The sequence below is a fragment of the Lichenostomus cassidix genome, chromosome 1Aa, assembly GCF_008360975.1.
Source record: "Lichenostomus cassidix isolate B80296 chromosome 1Aa, HeHo_3.0, whole genome shotgun sequence".
In the NCBI taxonomy this organism is placed as follows: domain Eukaryota; kingdom Metazoa; phylum Chordata; class Aves; order Passeriformes; family Meliphagidae; genus Lichenostomus; species Lichenostomus cassidix.
The window spans coordinates 7,376,449-7,397,776 of NC_139480.1; the positions used below are offsets into that span (position 1 = coordinate 7,376,449).

The 21,328-nt window shown below is 40.5% G+C and overlaps 1 protein-coding gene across 4 annotated transcripts in view; it reads right to left on the reverse strand.

The window, feature by feature from the left end:
- GRM3 (glutamate metabotropic receptor 3) overlaps nucleotides 1-21,328 on the reverse strand; it is a 102,226-nt gene continuing 80,898 nt past the window's right edge. For all 4 annotated transcript variants that reach the window (XM_085083233.1, XM_085083241.1, XM_085083249.1 and 1 more), the window contains 3 exons: nucleotides 9,598-10,664; nucleotides 5,922-6,096; nucleotides 1-551 (listed from right to left, as the gene is read on the reverse strand). In XM_085083233.1, the coding sequence (XP_084939359.1) occupies nucleotides 478-551; nucleotides 5,922-6,096; nucleotides 9,598-10,664 (1,316 nt within the window). In that variant the 3' untranslated portion in view covers nucleotides 1-477. The remainder of the gene's footprint in view (nucleotides 552-5,921; nucleotides 6,097-9,597; nucleotides 10,665-21,328) is intronic.

A 21,328-nucleotide genomic window follows, 5' to 3' on the forward strand; every position in this document is an offset into this window, starting at 1 on the left:
TGCTGAAAAACTTTTATCTTTTTATTATTGGTGCCTTTACATTAATACTGCTGTTTTGTGCTGAGAAAACCAATCTGTTACACGTAAGGTAACTGTAATATACAACATAGAAATGCAGTCTAAGTTAATTACAACAAGGAGCTACAAAAAAAATTCGTAGGAAAGAAGTCACCTAACATTGCAACTGTGCTTGCAACAATCACTCCCTTACTGCAGGACTATGCACATTGTGAACCATGGTTATTTACATGTCCTTTACCACCGTTAACAACAGAAGGGCTAAAATCAGTCTAAAAAGTTCCAGAATGTCACTATATACTGTACAATCCTCAAAAATAATTTATTACACTGTTTCTAAAAAAAGGTACTAATTTTGCTTTGATGTCTTCTGTTTTTCTGGTGTTTTCTGGAGTGCACAACATGTGCAAAATTTTACCTAACAGTCTAAAAACTCAAGAACTGAACCACGAGCCACAATCACAGAGACGAAGTGGTGGAGTCCAGAACTTCCCTCCCGTTGCACACTGTTGGCACATACATGCTGGCAGATGCTGGAAGAGAAAGAGAGGGGAAAATCAACTGAGTTCAAGACAGGAAAAAGGAAAACACAGAGGATTAGAATTTGTGTTGATCTGCACCATCTCACCCATTTTAACCAAGGTGCCTAATGAAGAGTTACTGCCTGTATTAGCAACAGGGCTAATGGAGGTGCCATTTGCACCTCTACAGGCAACTCAGGTTTGAGGCTGAAGCATCCTTTGAAGAAACCTGACTCCACTTTGCTGGCCACTGGGAGCACAGAGGGTGATTAGGATTCTCCAAGAAGTGTTGGAAGAAAATACATTAATTTTTAAAATATTTTTTAAATGATTCTGTGCTACTGGGTCTCACTTTGTAGCACTTTGTGTGGTAGTGTGAACTAATACTGCTAGAATGGTGCTAAGATACCTTAGTAGAAAAAAAGTGAGCCTTTTGCTTTTTTGTGTTTTATTGGCAAGAAATGCTAAGGTCTGATCCTCTGAGCTTTCACATAATTGGAGCAGACATTCATGAAGAAGATATATGTAGTTTTAAATCCAGGAGATAATCTGCCATATTAGAATTCTGTGTCAATCTACCTTTTAATTAATAAAAATAAGAACTCTAATAACATTTTGGATGAAGTGAAAATTTTTTTTAATAAATGAATTTAAAAGCAAGATTATTTCTTACCTAATCCCAGAATAATTTCTGCCTATAATACACTTCATTTCTAGGAGCTCTGGATCAGGATTCAATATGCATCCAGAGGTGAGAGCCAGATTCTGATAAACTTGTTTAAATGGCATAACATTTTATACATCAGTTTTTCATTGCTTTAGCAATATTTAGGTGACAATTAAATCGCAGTATCGCAATCTGTTTCCAAATGTATTTGTATTTTGCCTGTAGAATATATTACCCTATTCTGCTTAACTCTTGTGGATTTTAATTTAAAAGCAAACCGTTTTGTCCATCTTTGTTAAAATTATCCACTGGGCATCAGGAATGTGTTTTCAGATACTCTGTGACATCTCTGCTCAGGGCACCATAAAGCTGTTTTTTGAAAGATGCATTAGGTTAATGGTAACAGTGACCCAGAGAAATGTGATGCTTTCATCAAAGAAAACACATGGCAAGCAATGACTGAGTAAACTCAATCATCCAGTGTAAAAAGCAATTTATGCAACTGACAAGGGCATGCTCAATCTTCCACATCTGGTGTTGGCTACACTCTCAGTTGCACACTGGTTCTGTAAAGATGCTCAGTATAATTTTTAGGACAAATTATTCTTTCTTCAAATCAGCTAGCATTTTTAATTATTTCATTGACTGAATAAATATTTCATGGAAAACAGAATTGCTTTAAAAAAAGAAATTTTGAGGCATCTACTGGACTAACCTACTGCTCAGAGGGCACAACATCTTGCTGATAAACAGGAGACCCAAGAGCAAGCCCCTCTTCTGGATTAGGTAGATGGAATTTGATCTCTCATAACATGGATGTATGTTGTGACTCATAGATGTGCAAACAATTGTTGTAGGTAAAAGACCATAGGACATCATATCTGTGATCTGTAGAAGTTAACTATCAGGTTTTGGATTCTGTTTTTAACTGGGTATACATGGCAGCACAATGACCTGAATTTTTACTATTGTTGTTATTTTTATTTCTACTTTTTGTTAGAAAATAGAAAAATCAGTTCTGCTCAGGAAACCTGATTCAAACCCCTGTTCTGCTGCAGTATGGCTACAGGCAAAAGCGTTTTGTTTCCGTGAACATCAGTCACTTACCCAGAATTTTTTTAGTTTCAGGCTTTTTTTTTTGAAGTCCAACTCACTGACAAGCATGAATAGCTCAAATACTATGGTAACTGGGTCAGGAGGATATCAAAATTGGACAGAAATATGTGGTGGTAGGCGAGAAATGAGTGGCCTTGCCTTTTAAGTTTCCAGGCTTCCTGCACAGCACGTACACCGCTTGTAGTGCTGGGATGCAGTTATTAACTCTGCTGGGAGGAGTAAAGTGTTCTCACCAAGAATCCAGCTCTCCTGAGACAGAACAAAAGACTTTGCTTTTCATTACAGACCTCAGCAGTGTTAATCACTGGCCCTGCAGGGTTCTGAGCTACACTCCGTGTCTTATAGCAGCAGCCAAGGCATTTCCTGGAATACTGCTGGATGTGCAAGAGACACTTCACCTTCATTTTGTATTGAGACCAAGGACAAAAGTGTGACATCAGCAGAAGTTATGATTTGGCTCGAGTTCATGCTTTTGATCTCCCTTTTCCTGGCTGTCCCTCATTTTGCTGAGATAATCCAAGGAAAAGGACCAGAGGTACAGCACAAGAGCCCAGCATGGCTGTGGTCACCTTGCAGCTTTGCCTACACAGCCAGGAACAGGCAGAACTGCCTGTGTGCCACTTAGAATCACAGGGTCATAGAATATGCTCTCTTGGAAGAGACCCACAAGGATCATTGAGTCCAATTCCTGGCTGTGCACAGGGCAACTCCAAGAATCTCACAGTGAGCCTGAGAGTATTGTCTCCTCTACTCATGCTCACAGCGGGACAACTGTGAGTTAATCATATACAAAAAGTTAATAATATACAAAAAACAGGGCTAGTTTGGAACAAGGCTTGAGAAAATAAATTCAGAGGAAAAAATGTGCCAGTCTGGCTATAAACAGTAGCTTCAATTCTCTGTCTGACCCCTGTGGAGGCCGCCTGGAGGAGCTCAACTCTGTGTGCAGCTCTCCACGTGGACATTGGATAAATCTAGGTGTAAAAGCTTAGTCTGAATCATGTAGGTGCTGAAATAAGACCTGAGTTCTCTGTGAAGTTTTATGAGTGCTGAAACCCTTAAAATAGACCGCAGGAAATCTGGGAACATCCCAACAGGGGAAACACTGCTGAGGCAGCACCCTGCCAAATGGGAATTTTCAGATTCAAATAAGTGTGTACAGATACATACATATCAAAACATGTCATATACCTAGGTACACACCCTGCCTCTATTCAGCTTATATCTATATTCTTTTTTAGTCCAGACTTCAGCTATCAGAATGATCAAAGCTCAGCTCTAACACTTTGACACAGGAGCATCATGAGTGTCACTTACCTCTTCTCATAGTGTTTGACTAGTTTTCACAGTTCAGAGAGCTGTGTTAAAAACTGTGTGTCACCTGCTGTTCATGACCCACTGTGCTCATGGCATTCCTGATCAACGGAGTGAAGAGGTGGTGGCAACCCTGAGATGCAGTGGAGGTGGGAATCCATGGAGATAGGAAAAACACTGCCTGTTTAAGCAACTTGGGTCCTCTTGACCTCTAAAGCTCTGCTAATGTATAAGAACTGGTTGTTCAAAGTCACTAGAATGCCCTAGAGCTAATTTTGATCAGTCTGATATTAAGAAGTTTCTGAGATCAAAATAAAAACAAGCTGACATTCCCAGGAGTGATGAGAGGAATATTGTAGACAAATATTAGAAACAATTTGGATGGCAACATTTTTGGAGTCTGATAAATGACTAAACAGTTAAGAAAAATAATGGGAATTTATTTAAAATAATCTACAAATTAATGGAAGGGAGTAAGGGAATATTTTTCATCTTGGGAATATTTTTCATCTTGAAAATATTTGCACTGTGGTAGACAGTGTTATTTTTCCAAATCATTGTCCTGGATGGAAACTACAGGGCTGTTTCCTTTGTATGTGACAGACCTTTTAGCCCTACTTCCTTGTCCTTCCATGGTCCAAAAAGTCCAACAAGGTGAACAGCCCTTATTCAATTAGGTGTAAGCAGTAAAAGTAAATATCTGCAGCAACCTTTCTAAACAATGAAGTTGTAAGAGGTAGTAAGTCTGGATTTTTATGTTTTTCTTAATGTCCTCAAGCTGTTCACAAGTCTGAAAATGTAGGTTTTAATGTGAAGATGTGCACTGAGGATGTCTCTCAGTTGCATGCACACTTACACATACATATGTGCTTTCCAGCCATTAAAATAAATGAATTTATTTTATACTAGAATCCAGTATTTATGAATAAAAGTATTTATAAATCAAAATGGTTTTTGACTGAGCTCATTCCATAGCATGAGAGTATTAAAAAACTTGGAAAGACCATTGGCACAAAATTCATAAAGAGCAAGAATAATCTCATGGGATTTACCATTTCATCAAGGTACCAAAATTCTAAGAGTTTGGGAATCCATTGGCCTTTTGGGGAATGTTCAGCACTTCAGGCACATAGGGCCATCTTGTTAAATTTTCCAAACCAGCAAGGAGTATTTGCTCTCTGGTGTCAGGGCTGGATGCAGTCCTGACTCTGATATATAGACTGGGCACATATAGAGCCACATGGCTGATCTCTTCTTAGGGGACTCTGGACATTCTTGCACAGTGTGGTTTGGGATGGGAGAGCCAGGGATGGCTGGGATCCCTTCACTTCCTAATCCCTGCTAATGTAAAACATAGCAGGGTGACATGTTACTTCCATGCTCCATCTGAAATCTGAAGTGCCAAAGGTTTTGAGAGAATTTTGAAATTTAAGTGACACTCAGAAACATCAGGCTAGGTTAGTGTGAACTTGTTGGCAAACCTCGCTCTGTGTCCACCCCTTTCCTCTGTTTCTTACTCCCTTCCTCTTTTTCATTGTAGTGTCCTTTCCAATCAAATTTCCAGAGTGGACATGCTATCCAGAGAGCTCAGTGAATGAGGACGTGCTGTGTGCTCCCATCTTTGACTAGTTAAATTAGTTAAGCTAGACAAAGAAAAAAGCCCAAACAAATCTACAGATGACTTTTTTTTTGTAATCTATAAAACCTTCTGAGCAATTCACCCAGAAAAGAAGTGACAGCCTCAAAACAAAATCACAGCTGTGAACCTGCTTGTGATGAAGAGAGTGAAGATGAAGGAAAGAAGGGAATCAGAGCAAATGAGTTGTCCTTGCAACAGAACACTGATTGCTCCTCCAGGCTGTGGCACTGACAAAGGGTACTGATCATGCTCCGCATACAGATGCACTTTATGGCATCCCTTGGGTGCATTTTCTGCAGACTTGGAGCCTCTCCCTATAATGCAGGTGATGAGCCATTGAGAGCACACTGTGCTGTGGCCCAGATCCTGTCAGTGTGGTGCTCTGCTCCTGTCACACTGCCAGAGTGACAGTGGGACACAGGGTCTATGTGGTGTGGGCAACAGGCTGGAGTCAGGGTGCCAAAACTTTCTGCTGACTACAATGAGCTTCAGAGCAGGCTCTGAGCTGATTCCCATGGGAGGGGGATGAGTTTTCCTCTCCACACAAAAAGAACTAGTGCTTTCACAGGGTTACACAGTTCAGCCCATCTTGCCTTTACCCAAACTCACCACAACCCCAGAGAAAGGTGGCAGCCTTGTTACTTACACTGGGAGTAAGTGGTCCCGGTCCCACTGACACTGAACCTGTTGAGGTGGAGTCTGTGAGTGACCACGTTCTTCTGGGGCTGGAAAAGGATGATGTGCACCTTGGGTGCAAACAAGCAGCCCAGCACAACAAAGCCGCTGAGACTCACAGAGATGCACATGGTGGTGGTTTGCACCTAAGAGAGAGAGGGCACAAACACTGTGTTTCAACATGGAAAGCTCTGAAAGGCAGAATATTAGAAACATTTACAAGAAACAGCAACAAGAGCCACAGTCCTGGGGGTTTGCAGTGGTGCTGGTGTGAACATCTTGCATCCTTATCATCCACACTACTAGGATCACATGGGTGAGGTGCTGGTGCTGATGGTGCCCTGGGTCTCTGCATGTCAGGGAGAGATTTGGCTGAGTGTGTTCTCTCTCATTTTAGTACAGAAAGGATAGATCTGCTCTCTTTCTCTCCTACCCTTGATTTCTAACTTGATGAGAGAGCCCTCTGCAATGCTTGTCATGCAGTATCTGAGCAATGCTGGCTGCAGTGGGAAACAGCTCAGAGCATAGATTATGTGGGTTTACATCAGGTGTCTCATGCAAAGCATCCATCTGAAAACCATCTCCAGCCTCAGCCCTAATCAGAGAACTTGAGAAAGCCATTGCAGAAATATAGGTGTGATTTGGAGTAAAGATAATAGCTGGTGACTGTTTCCAGACTAGGTCTGAAAGGTGTCCTGATTTTGAGACATCAGTTTTTTGGGGTCAGAAATGAACTGTTTGTAAGACTGTGCAGTTTAGAATAGTTGCCTTGGGGCATTTGTTAGCACAGCTTTGCTGGCACTGTCTATCTCTTATCCTTTTTACTCTATAGTATAACTGTAGTGACAGTTTACTGCCTCATTTTCAGTTTATATTCTTTTATTCTAAGCAGATTCCTTAATTAAGATGTTGAACTAAAGTCCATTAAACTCTACTGCTTAATTTGAATGATTATGCATCCACGGCTCATTTTTCCTTAGTTATATTCCTGCAGTTTTTTCAGATTAGCCTTCTTCCATGGGAATGCTTCTCATATTTCTTTGTGAGAAATAATTGGTGCAAATTGAAAAACAGAGTAAGGAATGGACATTGTTGCTTTACTTACATACTGGGCATGATTGGTGTTTTGTCATCAATAAGGATAATTAATGTGATCATTTAATTATCACTCTTTGCACAATGTGGATGTGGCAAGCACCATGAAAGGGTGCTCAGCTTTCACAGGGTGAGTGAGCATGGGAGATCCTACAGAGGCTGCAGGAGAAAGGAACACCTTAGCTGCATATTCTCCTTCACCTCCCTGCATTTTGTCCACAGAGCTGTGCTGTCAGTTCAAGTGGATATTGAACTGTATAAGTCAGACAACACAGGAGTTTTCTTATAAAACAAGAATAAATGAAGCTACCTTTATTTTAATTTGTTTCAATGTAAGTTTTTTTCACCATCAGAGCCCTCTCCCCCACCCTGCTTTCCTAGGGTTTTTGCTGCCTGGAGCAGCTCAGCTGTGCTGGCATAATTATACACTCAATCAATTAAATGATTTGGGTTAAAAATAGCTCCATCCCAGAGGGTTCCTTTTAATCCAGGTCACTTCCAGTGGTTCAGTGTGTAACCTGGCTTCACGGACTGGACTGTTGTGCTGGCAGAGTGGAGGAAATCCTGCTGGACCCTGTGTTATGCTAAGGCACATGGAGAACAGGGAGGAGATTCAGTACAGCCAGCATGGCTTCACCAAGAGCTACAGATGTCATTTATCCAGAATTCTGTAAAGCCTTTGTTAAGTGCCCCCCAACACCATTCCCTCTAAACTGGAGAGATAGAGATTTGATGGGTGGACTCTTAGATGAGTAAGAAATTGGTTGGATGGTCACATCCAGAGGACAGTGGCCAATGGCTAAGAGTCCTGATGGGCATCAGTGACAAGTAGTGTCCTTCAGGGTCCATACTGGGACCAGTGTTAGGTAGTATCTTCACTAATGACACAGATGAAGGGATCAAATGTATCCTTAGCAAATCTGCAGATGACTCCAAGCTGAGTGATGCTCTTTCTAAGGCTGTTTATTGGTGATGCTACCAGAACAGGATGGCACAAGTTGATTCAGAGTCAACATGTGACACTGCATGTAAACAGAATATGGGCTTTTCAAAGGAATCTCAGAAGTATAGACTTGTCATGAAAGTGTCAAAAAGTTGTTAAAAGCATTTTCTGGTGATTTTGTAGTACTTGAGTTGGTTTATTTGGAACCTTGTATATAAATTAAATGCCCACAAGTGGTTTTGAAAACTCCACTCAGGAGATATGGCTCTAAAATTCTGCTTAAACAATCAAGTCATGTTCCTCCTGACCATTAGTGTCTGTACTGCCCACTCATGTGACTGTCTGCACTGAAATTTCCCTCCTTCTGTGTCTGTCTTCCTGATTGCTTTGGGTGTCCAGGGCTGTTCCCTAGTGCCTTCTTTAAACTTTTCCTTCATTAGCTCCAATCCATTACTCGCTATTCTAACTTCTCCTGAGACTGAATAATCCCTTCCTCTCGTTTTGTTGCCTTGAAATTATTTATAGTCTGTGCTCACATCTCCCTGGGTTTACTCTTGTCTAGACTAAATATATTTAGCTCTTTTACTGTCACTCTGCGTGTCTCACTGCGTCATTTGTTACCTACCCTTGCTTGCTAGGGGTTTTCAGTACATTTCCTAAGCTGAGAAAAATACTACTAAATATATTGTTCCAGTCTGGCCACACCAAAATTATGTTAAGTGACATTACTAGCTCCACAGTTTTGTATGCTAGTTCCTGTACACACTATTGGCAATAACATCCCCCTAAGGTAATCTACCTTTCTTCTGGGCAGAAAGTTGAAGTAATTCTCCGCAAAGTGCTGTAAGGGCCAACTCCCACAGTCACTTCTCACATTGTAATAACTGTGAGATTTCCAGTGGAGCAGATCTGAATCTTTTTTCTGAGACAATTTCCTTCTGTTCAAAAATACGATTTTATTGAACTTGAAGCTTTGCAACACTATCTGACAACTTAAACAGTTTAATGTTTCTAAAGTTTCCTGGTGAAAACTGAGCAATATTTTCTGCTCAGTGAGGTATGTGTTTTATGAAGTGCAGAAAGAATAAAAAGTTCTATATTGAAGCAGAACATTGGTTGGATTTTTTTAACAACATTGTTTCACAGGAAATTTTTAAATTCTATCCTTGTATTTTTTATTTGAAGAAAATGCCACGTTTCAATAACAGATTCTTTTACAGAAGGAAACTGGTCAGTCCAGATTTTATTTTAGGCTCCATTTCTGCCAAATAACTCATTATGACTAATTCTAGCTCGTGATCTACTGGGTCTTTCTGTTAGGACTATGACTTCAGATAGTGGTGAACCCAAATGAATGCTTAATCTGTATGTTATGCCTCTATTGCAATCAGACTGACAGAATTAATACCTTCCAGCTCTAACTGTTCATGTTCTTTTTGAAATGACACCACCTTTCTTAGAAGTAAGCAAAAATCTGGTAACATTGAAAGAAAACTCATTTGCAAGGGATCCAGGGGACAAAAGAAGTGAAAGAAGCCTTTAGTGAACACTGATATGGGCATCAGAAGTGATGCACATGATTTATGGAAACAGATATCCAAAGACTTACTCTGTAGTCACTGGATGTCACATAAAATATAGGCAGGAAGGCCAGCCAAATGATGCACGTAGTGTACATTGTGAAACCGATGAACTTGGCTTCGTTGAAGTTCTCCGGACATTTCCTGGTTTTGAAGGCATACACAGTGCATAAGACCACGAGGATTACATCATAGGTTAAGGACATCAACATAGTGGAATCTTTGACGTTGCACTTCAGAATGACAGTCTCTCTCTTCTCGGGAAGCGTGTACCGCCTGGTGCCCGGCGCCTCCAGGATGAGCCACACGGACACCACCACCACCTGCACCAAAATGAGACCCAGGCAGATGAACACCTGAGAGCTGGGGCTGATGAACTTGGGCCTCTGCGCGCCGTTCTTTACGCCGTCAAATATCCTGGCGATGCAGTTCGTTTTCGTCAGGAGGGCAGAGTAGCAGACGGCAAAGGAACTTCCAAGCCCCAAACGGCGGAGGGTGCAGATGGCTGGGGAAGGCTTGGCTATGAAGAAGAAAGTCATGCTGTAAGACAGGAAGACCCCGAAGAGCAATATGTAGCACAGCTCACGGCCAGAGGCTTTGACCAGGGGGGTGTTGTTGTGCTTGATGAACACTCCAATGACCATGAAAGTACAAATGAAGCCCAGGCATGCAATGGTAACAGGACCTATAGCCCAAGCATCTTCCCACTTGATGTAGTCTTCTGGCAGGTCGTAGCAGCCAGTCAGGTCAGCTGTGGGCCATTTTCCAGGCCCACAGTCTGCACAAGTGAATTCATCAGCCAGGTACTCATAGGTTTCACAGGGAATACAAATCCAGCAGCAGACATCTCCTGGCTGCATGTTCTTCATTTCATTGGGAGCACAGGGGTCACTGCACTGGGAGACAGGGATTGAGCTCCTGGACCAGTGGATAGAGTCTACCTCCAGTGACAAAGTTTCTGCCCACTGGCCAACCTTCACGTAGGAATATCTGTCTCCAGTGAACTGGAAATTGAACACATTGTATCGTCCTATCCCATCTCCATAGGCATCAAATTTGACCATACTGTCTGGATCATTGGGAGGGTTGAATGGAGCTGTGGAGGAAAAAAAGAAGAAAGAAAGAAATAGAGAATGTTATTATCAAAGCTATTTATGGTATTTTTTCCATCCTTTTGGCAAGCACAGGTACCTGACAGCTTATAGAATACAATTCAGTTGTCAACAGGTAAGTCTAGAGGTCTCTATCAGCCTCAGTTTTGAACTTGGAAAAAGAGCTCAAGTAATAGAACTCTATTTCACTTTACATTTATAAATGTAAGATGACCAATGTCCTTACTTTTTTTTCGTCCTGGATACAAATCAGTTTTCCAATTATTGTTCCCAGTATGCACCACTCCTATCTCTCACATTTTCTCTTGAAAGAAAGAGGTCTGCTTCTAACTGAGTCTCAACATTTTTTGTGAAACTTGGCTGCCGTGATACAAGAAAAATTAAATGTTCAGATCCTTAAATGTCAGTTTTGAGACCAATAGTCTGGAATGCAGCTGAATAGAGGATTCATTTTGAGGATGATGGAGAAATAATTATGAAGTCCTCAACGATTTCTACTATGACTTTTTCACTTCTCTCTGTGTTCTAGGAAGCTTTGAATCCCTTATATTTTGCTTCAATTTTACTAGTTTCTGATAATTTTTGTATGGTTTGAGTTCCCCATTATGTGCTGCTTTGGTCCTGTATCTTGTTTGGGGAACAGATGAAAAAACCACAAAGTGGATCTGTGGCCTTCTGTGAAATCAATATTATAACACTTCTAACTGGTAAGCTCTGGAGAGTTTTGTTTCTCCTCCAGCTGAGGTTTACCCAGAGAATGAAGAAATATTAAAAATGTGTGAGGAAATTGCATTTACCATGTGATTTATTGGTCACTTGCTGTAGCATCAAAGTTGAAAAGCTTTATAGGCAGGAAGCAAGAGGGGTTTTTTACCACTGAAGAACAATAAAGGTGATTTTATTCCCCAGTGTCTTTGGTCATAGAAGTGGTTCCACTGTCATTGCTGGAATAAATCTCTTTCACTGCCTCTGTACCTATGCTGTGCTTGAGCTTGAGCAATTTTGTATAAGGGTGTAAAACCTTCCTCCACTTCAATCCCCAGATACTTTGGATTTCTTGATTTAGATTTATTTAGCTTTAAAACACTGAGGCCAAATCCTTTCACCTTTATTCCTGCAGAGTGTTACCTTATTTTGCAGTACCCTGGCTAAGGTCAGTAAAAGGGACACTGGGTTTTGGCACAGCAGCCCCAGCTGGAGGGTTGAAATTGTAACCTGCACCTCCTCAGGTGCTGCACTTGGAGTGCATTTTTTCTCAACTTACTGCTTATTGTAGAGCAAAGTTGGAATGTAATTTACAGCCAGCTACAGACTCTTCTGGGTTTCAGTCAAGACTCTGCTTGTTCTCATCCCTGCCCTCTCCTGCTCCTTCCCACCTCAGCTGTGTGAGCCACAGTGGTGGACAGCCTTGGTTAGCAGGATTACAGAATCATGGAGTTACAGACTAATTCAGGTAGGAAAGGACCACCCGTGGGGTCCTCTGCTCCAACCCCCCTGCTCAAGCACAGTCATCCCAGAGCACATGGCACAGGATTCATCACAGTTCTGGAATATCTCCAGCGAGGGAGGCTCCACACCCTCTCCAGCAACCTGTTCCAGTGCTTGGTTACTGCACGTAAAATAAGTTCTATCTGATGTTCACATGTTCCAGTTTCTGCCCTTTGCTCTGTCTTACTGCCATCAAGAAGAGCCTGGCTCCCTTCAGATACCCACGAGGGTCCCTCTCAGTTGTGTCTTCCAAAGGCTGAACAAGCCCAACTCCCTAATCCTTTCCACATAAGACAGATGGTGCAGCCCCCTAATCATCGTTGTACCCCTCAATGGGACTTGCCCCAGGAGCTCCATGTCTTTCTAGTGCTGTACAGATTAGGACTGGGTAGCCCAGGAACTTGTAAGAAGTTTATTTAATCTTTATTTTGTCCCTGTTGGTATCTAGTTGTAACACTCCGTAGTGCACAATGTAGATCTCTGAGTGCACAGAAATGAAGAGCAGCATAATCCTCCCCCAAATGGCCAGTCCTGCTGGAAGTGACATGCTCTAAATTAAACAGGTAGCTAAAGCCAAAATATAGGTCAGCAAGAAGAATATTAAGCAGCTGTCCTCCTCTCCCTTCTCCTCCTCATGCACAGCCATGCGAGCTCTCTCATCCAGGAACAGCATTAAAACAAAATCATAATGCAGCACTTAACAGCTCCTCAATAATGTGCTGTCATTGCCAGTGTCTTATTTCATTATTCATAACACTTATATAGATTGTAGAAGCTGTTAACATAGCAGCCCAGCTTTAAGAGCCAGTTTATTCACTCCAGTGTTATCCAGGCCAGCTCCTGAGGTGGGCTGAGAGCTTTTGAGCTGCAGACAAGAAAGACAAACTCCAAACTGGTTGTTTGACATCTTCTGCCTAGTGCATAACTTGAAGGGTACAAAGTGCCCCAGTGCAAGTTGCCTGTGGGTCTGAAACACCAGCACTTTTCAAGGTGTAACGTGTTTAACAACTTCTTATAGAAGTTCTGATAGAATATTTGTCATCTAAATAGAGCAAAGCATTTTCCTTAGACTTTGCAGGTAAGTCCAGAAGGCAAAGCAGGTAATCTCACCCAGAGTTTGCTTGAAGCTCATGTATAATTGCCTTCCACAGGGCTGTGCCCACGCTACAAGCAGAAACAAAAGATTTTTGTAGGACAATATGTTCTAAGTTAAACCAAAGCTTGTAGCTTGAAACATTCATTTTTAGTGGCTGCTGATAGCGGAAAATAAATCACCCTCTTTCAGATGGAAAGGATGAAATCATTTAACCAAACAATGATGTATTAAATTATAGTATGGTGAGCCAAAGCCTACAAATTAGCCCACTGGGTGGCAGCAATTAATATACCCACTGATTATATATAAAATCACTAAGGCATTTTAACGTATCATTTATCAACCTGTTCTAGATCCTGTAGGATCACTTCCAAAAAGTAATGTTTTAACAAAATATGATGTAATAACAATCATAAAATCAAGATGCTTATAGGCAAGAAAGATGCTTATCACAAGAAAGCAGGACCTTACATTTTAGAGTAAAAATAACAGTTTTTCTGAATTGGTTTTCCCAGAATTGATGTCAGACTGTCATAAATCACTCTGGAAGTTTTTTTTTTCCAGTTATATTTCAGTTTTGAGAGGAAACCTCCAATCTTTATAGCAGGTATTTCTGGCAGGTCTATTTCAGAGTTGTAGCTCAGCTGTTTTACATTCATCCCCAGGGAGAGGACAGACAAGAGTCTCTGGATCTACTCAGCTGCTAGCAAAGAGGCTGAGGGACAATACAAACTTTGCCTCTTTTGAACAGAGCCTTTGAATCTTCTCCTTCCCTTGCACTTAATGAAATTAATTAGCCCTGTGTGAAGCAGTTATACAAGACAAATTTTGTAAAACAAGTTATCAAGGAAAATAAGAGATAATTAAAAGTGACTGAAAGATAAACCGGTGATGCTTTGTGCTCCAGCTTGCAGCAGCTCAGCTAGGAAGGTGCAACAGCAGTGCCATTGATGAGAGCAGGAGGGAAGAAGACAGAAATCTTTGGAGCCCTGGTGCAGGCAGCCCACCTCTGTCAGTTCCCTGGAGAAATCCTATTGGAAGAGGGGATGCCATTGTGCAAGTGGAGGACAAACTCCTTCAGCTTCAGATAAGAGAGGAATGACTGTAGATTTATGACTGTTTTAGTAGCAGATACAGATAAGAGCATAAAATAACATCATAGTTTTATGTAGTGAATTATGTCATTTGTTTCTATCTTCCTAAATGGGATCAATTTTTCCAACAGTCTGTTGCAAAAATGTGCTTATCTGCTGTTAGAAATAGGTGAGTTGCTTTCATTTAGAAATCTTTATTATTTTTGGTGTCAGCAATGTACAGCTCTTGATGACATGAAAAGTTTCAGAAAGAAAGTTCTGAAGGGGAGATTTATTTTATTTTTGGGCAAAAAATTTATTTGAAGAGGTGGTGTGAGAAATATATTTAAATGCTTCTAATTTTGCACATTGCCTCAGTTAGGTGAAAAATACTTCAGGATTTTTTAACGAGGAATGAGTAGATGAGGAAAACAAAGCAATTTTCATCCTAATTTGGCACTGGGAGACTTTTAAGAGGCTGAGCAGCCTAGGAAAAGTGCATGTCATCTTAAGTGGCTTGGAATCAGACCGGGTTTTTTTTTGTCAGCAACATCTTTGGGCCAGGAAGGATATTTTGCATAGAGTCTTGCGTGTGTCTGGCACAGACCTGAGTGTGTAGATGTTATCCTATAGAAAACATCCTCAGTAACACTTCCTGGTAGGAATGATGATTGATATCATCTACATCTGAGACCTTTCTTCATGTCCATTAAAACACACATCTGTTCTTTGTTTGCAGAGTTTATTCTTTCAAAACAAGGTGCAGATCACAGAGGCAGAGCTCACTAGCTAGGAGGAAATTCATTAATATCAAGGCTTGATGAAAGCACTGCAGTTTTTCAGCTTGGCAGTTGGCAAAGCTGGGATATTTAATGTGGCTCAGAAAGAGATGTAAAAAGGACTATTGCATGCACTGAAGGTACCTTCTTCCACAACTTGTTGGCCCCAAAGACTATGAGGAGATCATGATTGAATAGAAATGGAAATGTAAAGAGGGAATGGGCTGGAGTTTCTGAAAAATTTAGTACAAACTCCTTAGTCTCACTAGATGGTGCTGCAAAAACTCAGAACTTCTGATTTAAGACTGAAAAACAAGACATTTTTTTATGTAACAGAAAAACATAGTTATTTTTTAATCCCCCCTACTCTTCCTGTTACATATCCAGGGCAATGCCTTTTTAAAACACATTAAGGAAGAATCTAGATAATAATATAACAGGATATGGTGTGTTTGTCCAACAGGCTCATCTGTGTCTATGATGCCTTATCTTGAAAAGTATTAGAAAAGACCCTGAGAATGCACATATCTTTTCATTCTCTTTTATTTTTGGCTAGATATGGCTTGTTGAGGTCAAAGTGACTTATTTCTGCTTGGCTGAATATTCAGACCAAGCAACAGAGACCTGATGCACCCACTCCTCTTTCTGCCTCAGCACAGCACAGCACAGCTGGTTTCATACCTGATTGACAGGAGGCACGTTGAAATTTGGCAATTTAAAAGTTAGCGTAGGGAAAGATCAGAGTGAAATGTCACTAGATTATACATCTCCACAATTAATAAAATATTAGTTTTCTCAGAGACAAGCAGTCACTTTTAACCTCTGCACCACTGTGACTGGATGTGTTTGAGTCATATACAGCATTCCTTCTTTTTATTTAAGCAATGAGTGAGACAAATTAGACAGATTAGTCCCTAAAAATGTAATTTTCCTATCTATATCTACAGATTTTCCATTCAGGTCTGTGGTTTCTCTCTTAGGTAAGAAAATTGCTGTAGAGAATTTTAATACCTGTCATAGACCTCCCCAACATCTGCTGGGGTCAGAGACAGAAATGTTTTCCCCAGGCCTCATTGCAAAGTTCCATTACATGGATATCTGTGGACAAATTAGTTATCCCAAGCTTGTGTCCTACAAGAGAGAATGATTATTTCTAGGGTTCCCTTTAGAGGGGTATCCAGAATAGCTCAGCCAAACTGTTCTTTTCCTGTTGACCACCATGAGTGTGACTATCTGAAATACACCCACTATGAATGTACCTGAAGTCAAGTGAGATGAATGGCACCAACATCTGGAACAGGAAGCCTCACAGCTGGAGTGCCAAAAAGTAGCAACACATCCAACTCTCCACAGTGCACCTGCAAGCAGATGTCTCTTGCAAGCTGTCTGCACAGGCTGTGGGGGCTATCAGACAGAACAGCCTGGGAACATCAGCAAAACAAGCTAAGAAAGGTCTGAAAAACTAGAATAATTCCTTCAGCTTGTCATTATCCTCATTATCCTCAGCCTGGCTGAGCAGAGAACTCCCAAGCTACCTTTCCTGTGAAATGCTTGCCTCAAGCATAATGTTTTACATTTCCAGGTATGTGTTGTCCTCTTGCTTGTGTGGCTCTTGGGCATATGTGTGGTCTTTAGGACTCAGAGTAAAAGGAACTAGATGCTAAGTTACAAACCAACATCAAGGAAACTGTGAAATTGCCCTTATTTTTATAAAGAAAAGCTAAGGAATTAAAAAAAGGATTTCTTCTTTCTTAAAGCATTTGGATTTTGAGACATGGAAAGTAAAAAAACCATGTAAAAATTCTGCAGGCATTATATTTCTCCTTAAAAATACAAATCATCTCCCCTGAAATTAAGAATATTTCTTGGAGCTTTTTTGTTAAGGCTGTTTTAGTCCAACTTTAAAATAAAACAGACACTCATGGAAAAGCATCCAAGGTGTTTTTCTTGGTTTTTAAAATAAGTCTACTAGGCTGCTAATTAATATAAATAATTCATGATATTCCAACATAGAAATGCATTTCAACTGATGCCATCCTTTTAATTTAAGTTTATCCACTTAAAGAAATGGTTGGTACAAGAGGCAAAACACATGCAATGTAATTCATACCAGCAATCAACTTGCAATTACAAAGGAAATTAAACCATGACTTCAAACTGCTTAACTCCTCCCTCAGGCCAACTTGCTCTTTTGTACACAGAAGCAAGGAGAACCCATTCCCATTATGAAGAATTATGGCCACTGTTGAGGGTGACAACACATAAGCTCAGGAGCTGGAACTCTACGTTCTGGGCTGGCCTTTGGTAGCTCCTGAAATGTTTTGTTCTGAGGAAAATTTGAGTTAGTTGTTGAGTTCTCTGTCAGTTGCTGAACACTAATGTTGCTGCCAGAGCTTTATGTTTTGGTTGGGGCTTTCTGGCAGTTCAGTGGTTATGGGTACCCTGTGTCCAATTTGAACTTTTGGGTGAGGGATGCTCCCATTTAAGCTCAGAGCTGGGAACTGGTGCCACGTGCCTTTTACCCTTCTCTTCCCACTACATCCAAGGTGCAGCTGAAAGAGATTGAAGCTGTGTTTTAATTTTGCTAAAATTTACTTTTGGACTAAATTAGGGACATGGTTCTATCACAGGGGTATGAATCTTTCTCTTTTGGGAGGCACTGCTCCATGATGTGCTAATTCCACCCCCAGACTGCATACGTAGCTGTCTAAGGAAGTGTTAAATACCTAATAATATTTTTGTCCTTCTTTGTCAGCCTGAAGGAAATATGAATAGATTTAGTTATTAAGATATTAAAGGAAGTTGGTTAAAACATTCTCTCCTCTGTGGGGACTTGAGGATTAGAGAGGTGTTTCCAGACACAGCTCTGAATAATTTAGTTAGATGGTTTGCCCTTAGAGATCAGAAGCAAATGAACCATGAAATAGACCCTCTGGCTGTTATTTCCTAATTGACTTGATATGAAGATACTCCCAAATCAGGTGGACTGACATAGATTAATTACTTATACTGCATTGCCATTATTTAGTAGTAGTAATATTGTAGCTGTGACAGTCCAAGATGCAAGAAATTTCAAGTGCCTAAGAAAGGCAGTATTTCTTATTAGACTTATAGATGGAAGAAGTGCACAAGCTTTCAGGCCCCAGGTCACTCCATCAGGTCATCAGAAACATTGCTCAATAAATTTGACCTTCACTTATTTTGAAGGAACAGCTCTGCTCGAGTTTAGTATATCAGGTTTTTATTTCCTGCTGGAAACACAATTTCCCTTTGCAAGCAGCCTCATTACTATCCATTTACAGAGTAATTGCTGAAAGCTTTTTGTTCGCTTCTTTCAAAGTACAGAGTTCAGAAGCACAAGGTCTGATCAAGATGCAAGACAAGATATGACAAAGAGATGTTATGCCAAAAGCTTCTGTTTTTCCAGATATGTGGGCAGTCTAATAAAGGTATTGCCTCTTCCTACAAATCTTATGACTCTATGCTATTATTTTTGTTAAGAAGCTACTGAAAACTCTCAGCAATCACCTTACAAATTGCTAATAATGAGGTAATTTGCAAAATGAAATTGTATTTGCAGTAGGAAAATAAAACGCTAAGTACTGAATTCTAAGGAGAGCATGTATTTGAAATAATTGAAGCTCAAATTTATTGAACATTTTGTGGAAAAAAAAGGAGCTGTAGAATGCCTCAGAGCTGGAATTAAGAGACATTACCACGGTGAAACACAGGAACCTTTATGCTCAGACACATTAAGTAGCTCAGTTACAGCATTTGGCACATCTGACATAATGCTGGTGGAGGACAAAGAAGAATTGGAGTTCAGCTGGAAATGCAAATGTTTCACACATCACATGGTGTAAGATTCTGGAGTGGATAATTTTTTTCTAGGAATATAATGCATGAATGAAAAAAAGTGACCTGTATTTCTTGAACATGAGTTTAATTAGAGTGTCTATATTGGGAGTGCAGTTTTCTCACAGAGCTCCTGTAGTCAGTGGAGAGAATTTGGCACCTCCAAAGGTGGGTTCTAGCTAACACAAGTTGCCATCAGGAAAGTAGGTAAGTTCCCCCATCAATAGTTCTCCAGTGATACTCCAAAGTGTGTCAAAGAATACATGAAAGCTCTGTGACTTCACTTTGGGCCACTGATGGAGAAATCAAACTAATGTTTTCAGTAAGGCCCACCACACACATTATATGTGCTCATCTTCCTTTCCAGAGGTATGAGTCTGGATTTTATCTTTACTCATTTCCATGTAATAAGGTGGGGTCTGGAAATGCATATCTACTGAAATTGCAAATTAATTCACTATTCAACTGAATCCATCTCAGCTCACCAAATGCTGAGTCAGCCAGAGAGGTGAAAGTGGACTTCAGACAACAATGAATTTCAGTCAAAAGACAGTGAGATAAAGGATAACTCTTGGCTTTTCAGGTTATTCTTGCACATCACACACCAGCTGCAGAGGTGGCACATTGCCTCTCCCAACATCATCAGTGTTCATTGCCATGTGTTACACTACAACATGCAACCTGCACGTCCTATTATTCTTGCAAATTCTTCTGTTCTCGGGAATAAAAGATAAAGCTGAAAGAACAGAATCATTTTTGTTAATGCTTTGCTCCACTGAATCAGTTCAGCAACAGCAATCACTGGACCTCAGGGGAAAATGTAAAATGAAAATGTTGATTTATTTGCCTGTTTTATGGTGGAAGCAGAGACACATTGATGGGCTTAGACTGATAAAATGTTTCAGAGATCTAGAAAAGACATTAACAGCACTGCCTCAAACCTTCCTCTGACTTGAGATAATTTCTTCTCCAAAGAGCCTTTAAAGATGGGCTTTTTATTCTTTCAGTTACTGGAGCATTAACTAGCCATTAGCTATTTATTCAAATGGATGTGCAAATGTAATAGAGAAAGTTTAACAAACTTTTTCAGCACATTTTCAGTTTTCACTATTCCCAATAGGAGTTTCATACAGTTTATCAGCCACTGTCTGGTGGAGACTTATCCTGGTACAGCAGGCCAATCTTTGACACAAAGCTGATCACTTGGAGCTCACAGTGATCAGCTGCTCCATTCATCAGGCAATAGAGAAATGTCATGGAAAAGTTCTACTTTTGCAGAAACCACAGGTAAAATTTATTTATAGGGGTACATGGTGTATTATTTATGTCAAGGGCAGGAACCACAAGAGCACAACCTTTTGCTGTTAGACAATGACATCATTGCTGCTTAGGCTACAAGAGTCCAGCAATCCCACCCCACAAATTTCTGCATATGATCAGGCATGTCCTAGTGTTTTGGGGCAAATTTAAGAGCTATTGTAAAAGTTAGAGCCACAGAGAAAGTGTTCCCACTGGAAGAGAGAAGGACAGTTCTGTAGCAGAAGCACAGGCAGATGCTTGAGGCTCTAGAGCTACACACAGTCAGCTACTGATCACTACACAAATTCCACCTTGGGAAGAAGGGAGGATTGTTTTTAGGGCATAATTAGGAGAAAGAAGAGTGTGTTTTCCGCACATGCAAAGCATCCTGTGAATGGTGACAAAATAAAAGCAGTAACAAGGAGGTACAAGGCCAGTAACAGCCTCTGCAAAAAAAAGGAACTGGGACTGTCCCCTGATTGTGGACGCTGGAACTCATCAGTGTTGCTGCCTAAACACCAGGAGGTTCTCCCTTCCCTTCAGTGTGGAAAGACCACTGCTTGTGGATTTGCTGTTCCCTTTTTACAAATGTAAACTCAACAATCCCACATCAACTATTATCTTTTTTTATAGAATTGGGTTTAAGTAAATTAAAATTTTAAAGAACAGTGAGTGCTCTTGTGAATGTGTATGTTCATGCCTCTCTGTGTGTTTTCCAATCCATACAACAATGTGGTTAATACTCAGTCATAGAATCAAAGTGATATCAGATGTAGCCTGTGGGAATCACATTCCACCCTGAAAATCCATATTCTCTCAGCTGGAGAGTTACATAGGATTTCTGTGGCACATACATTGTGTGAGGACTCTGTTCAAGGCTGTGCTTCCCTCAGCTTTCTCACACAAGTTTCCCTGTTTCCTCTGAGCACAACACAATTCCTTCCCTGAATAAAACCATGGTGTTTCCTGAGCTGAGCCTCATATTTCAGCCACAGAACTGGTAAATATTTCATATGTATAAAGGAATTGTTGCATTAGTTTATTCCATCAAATTGTCT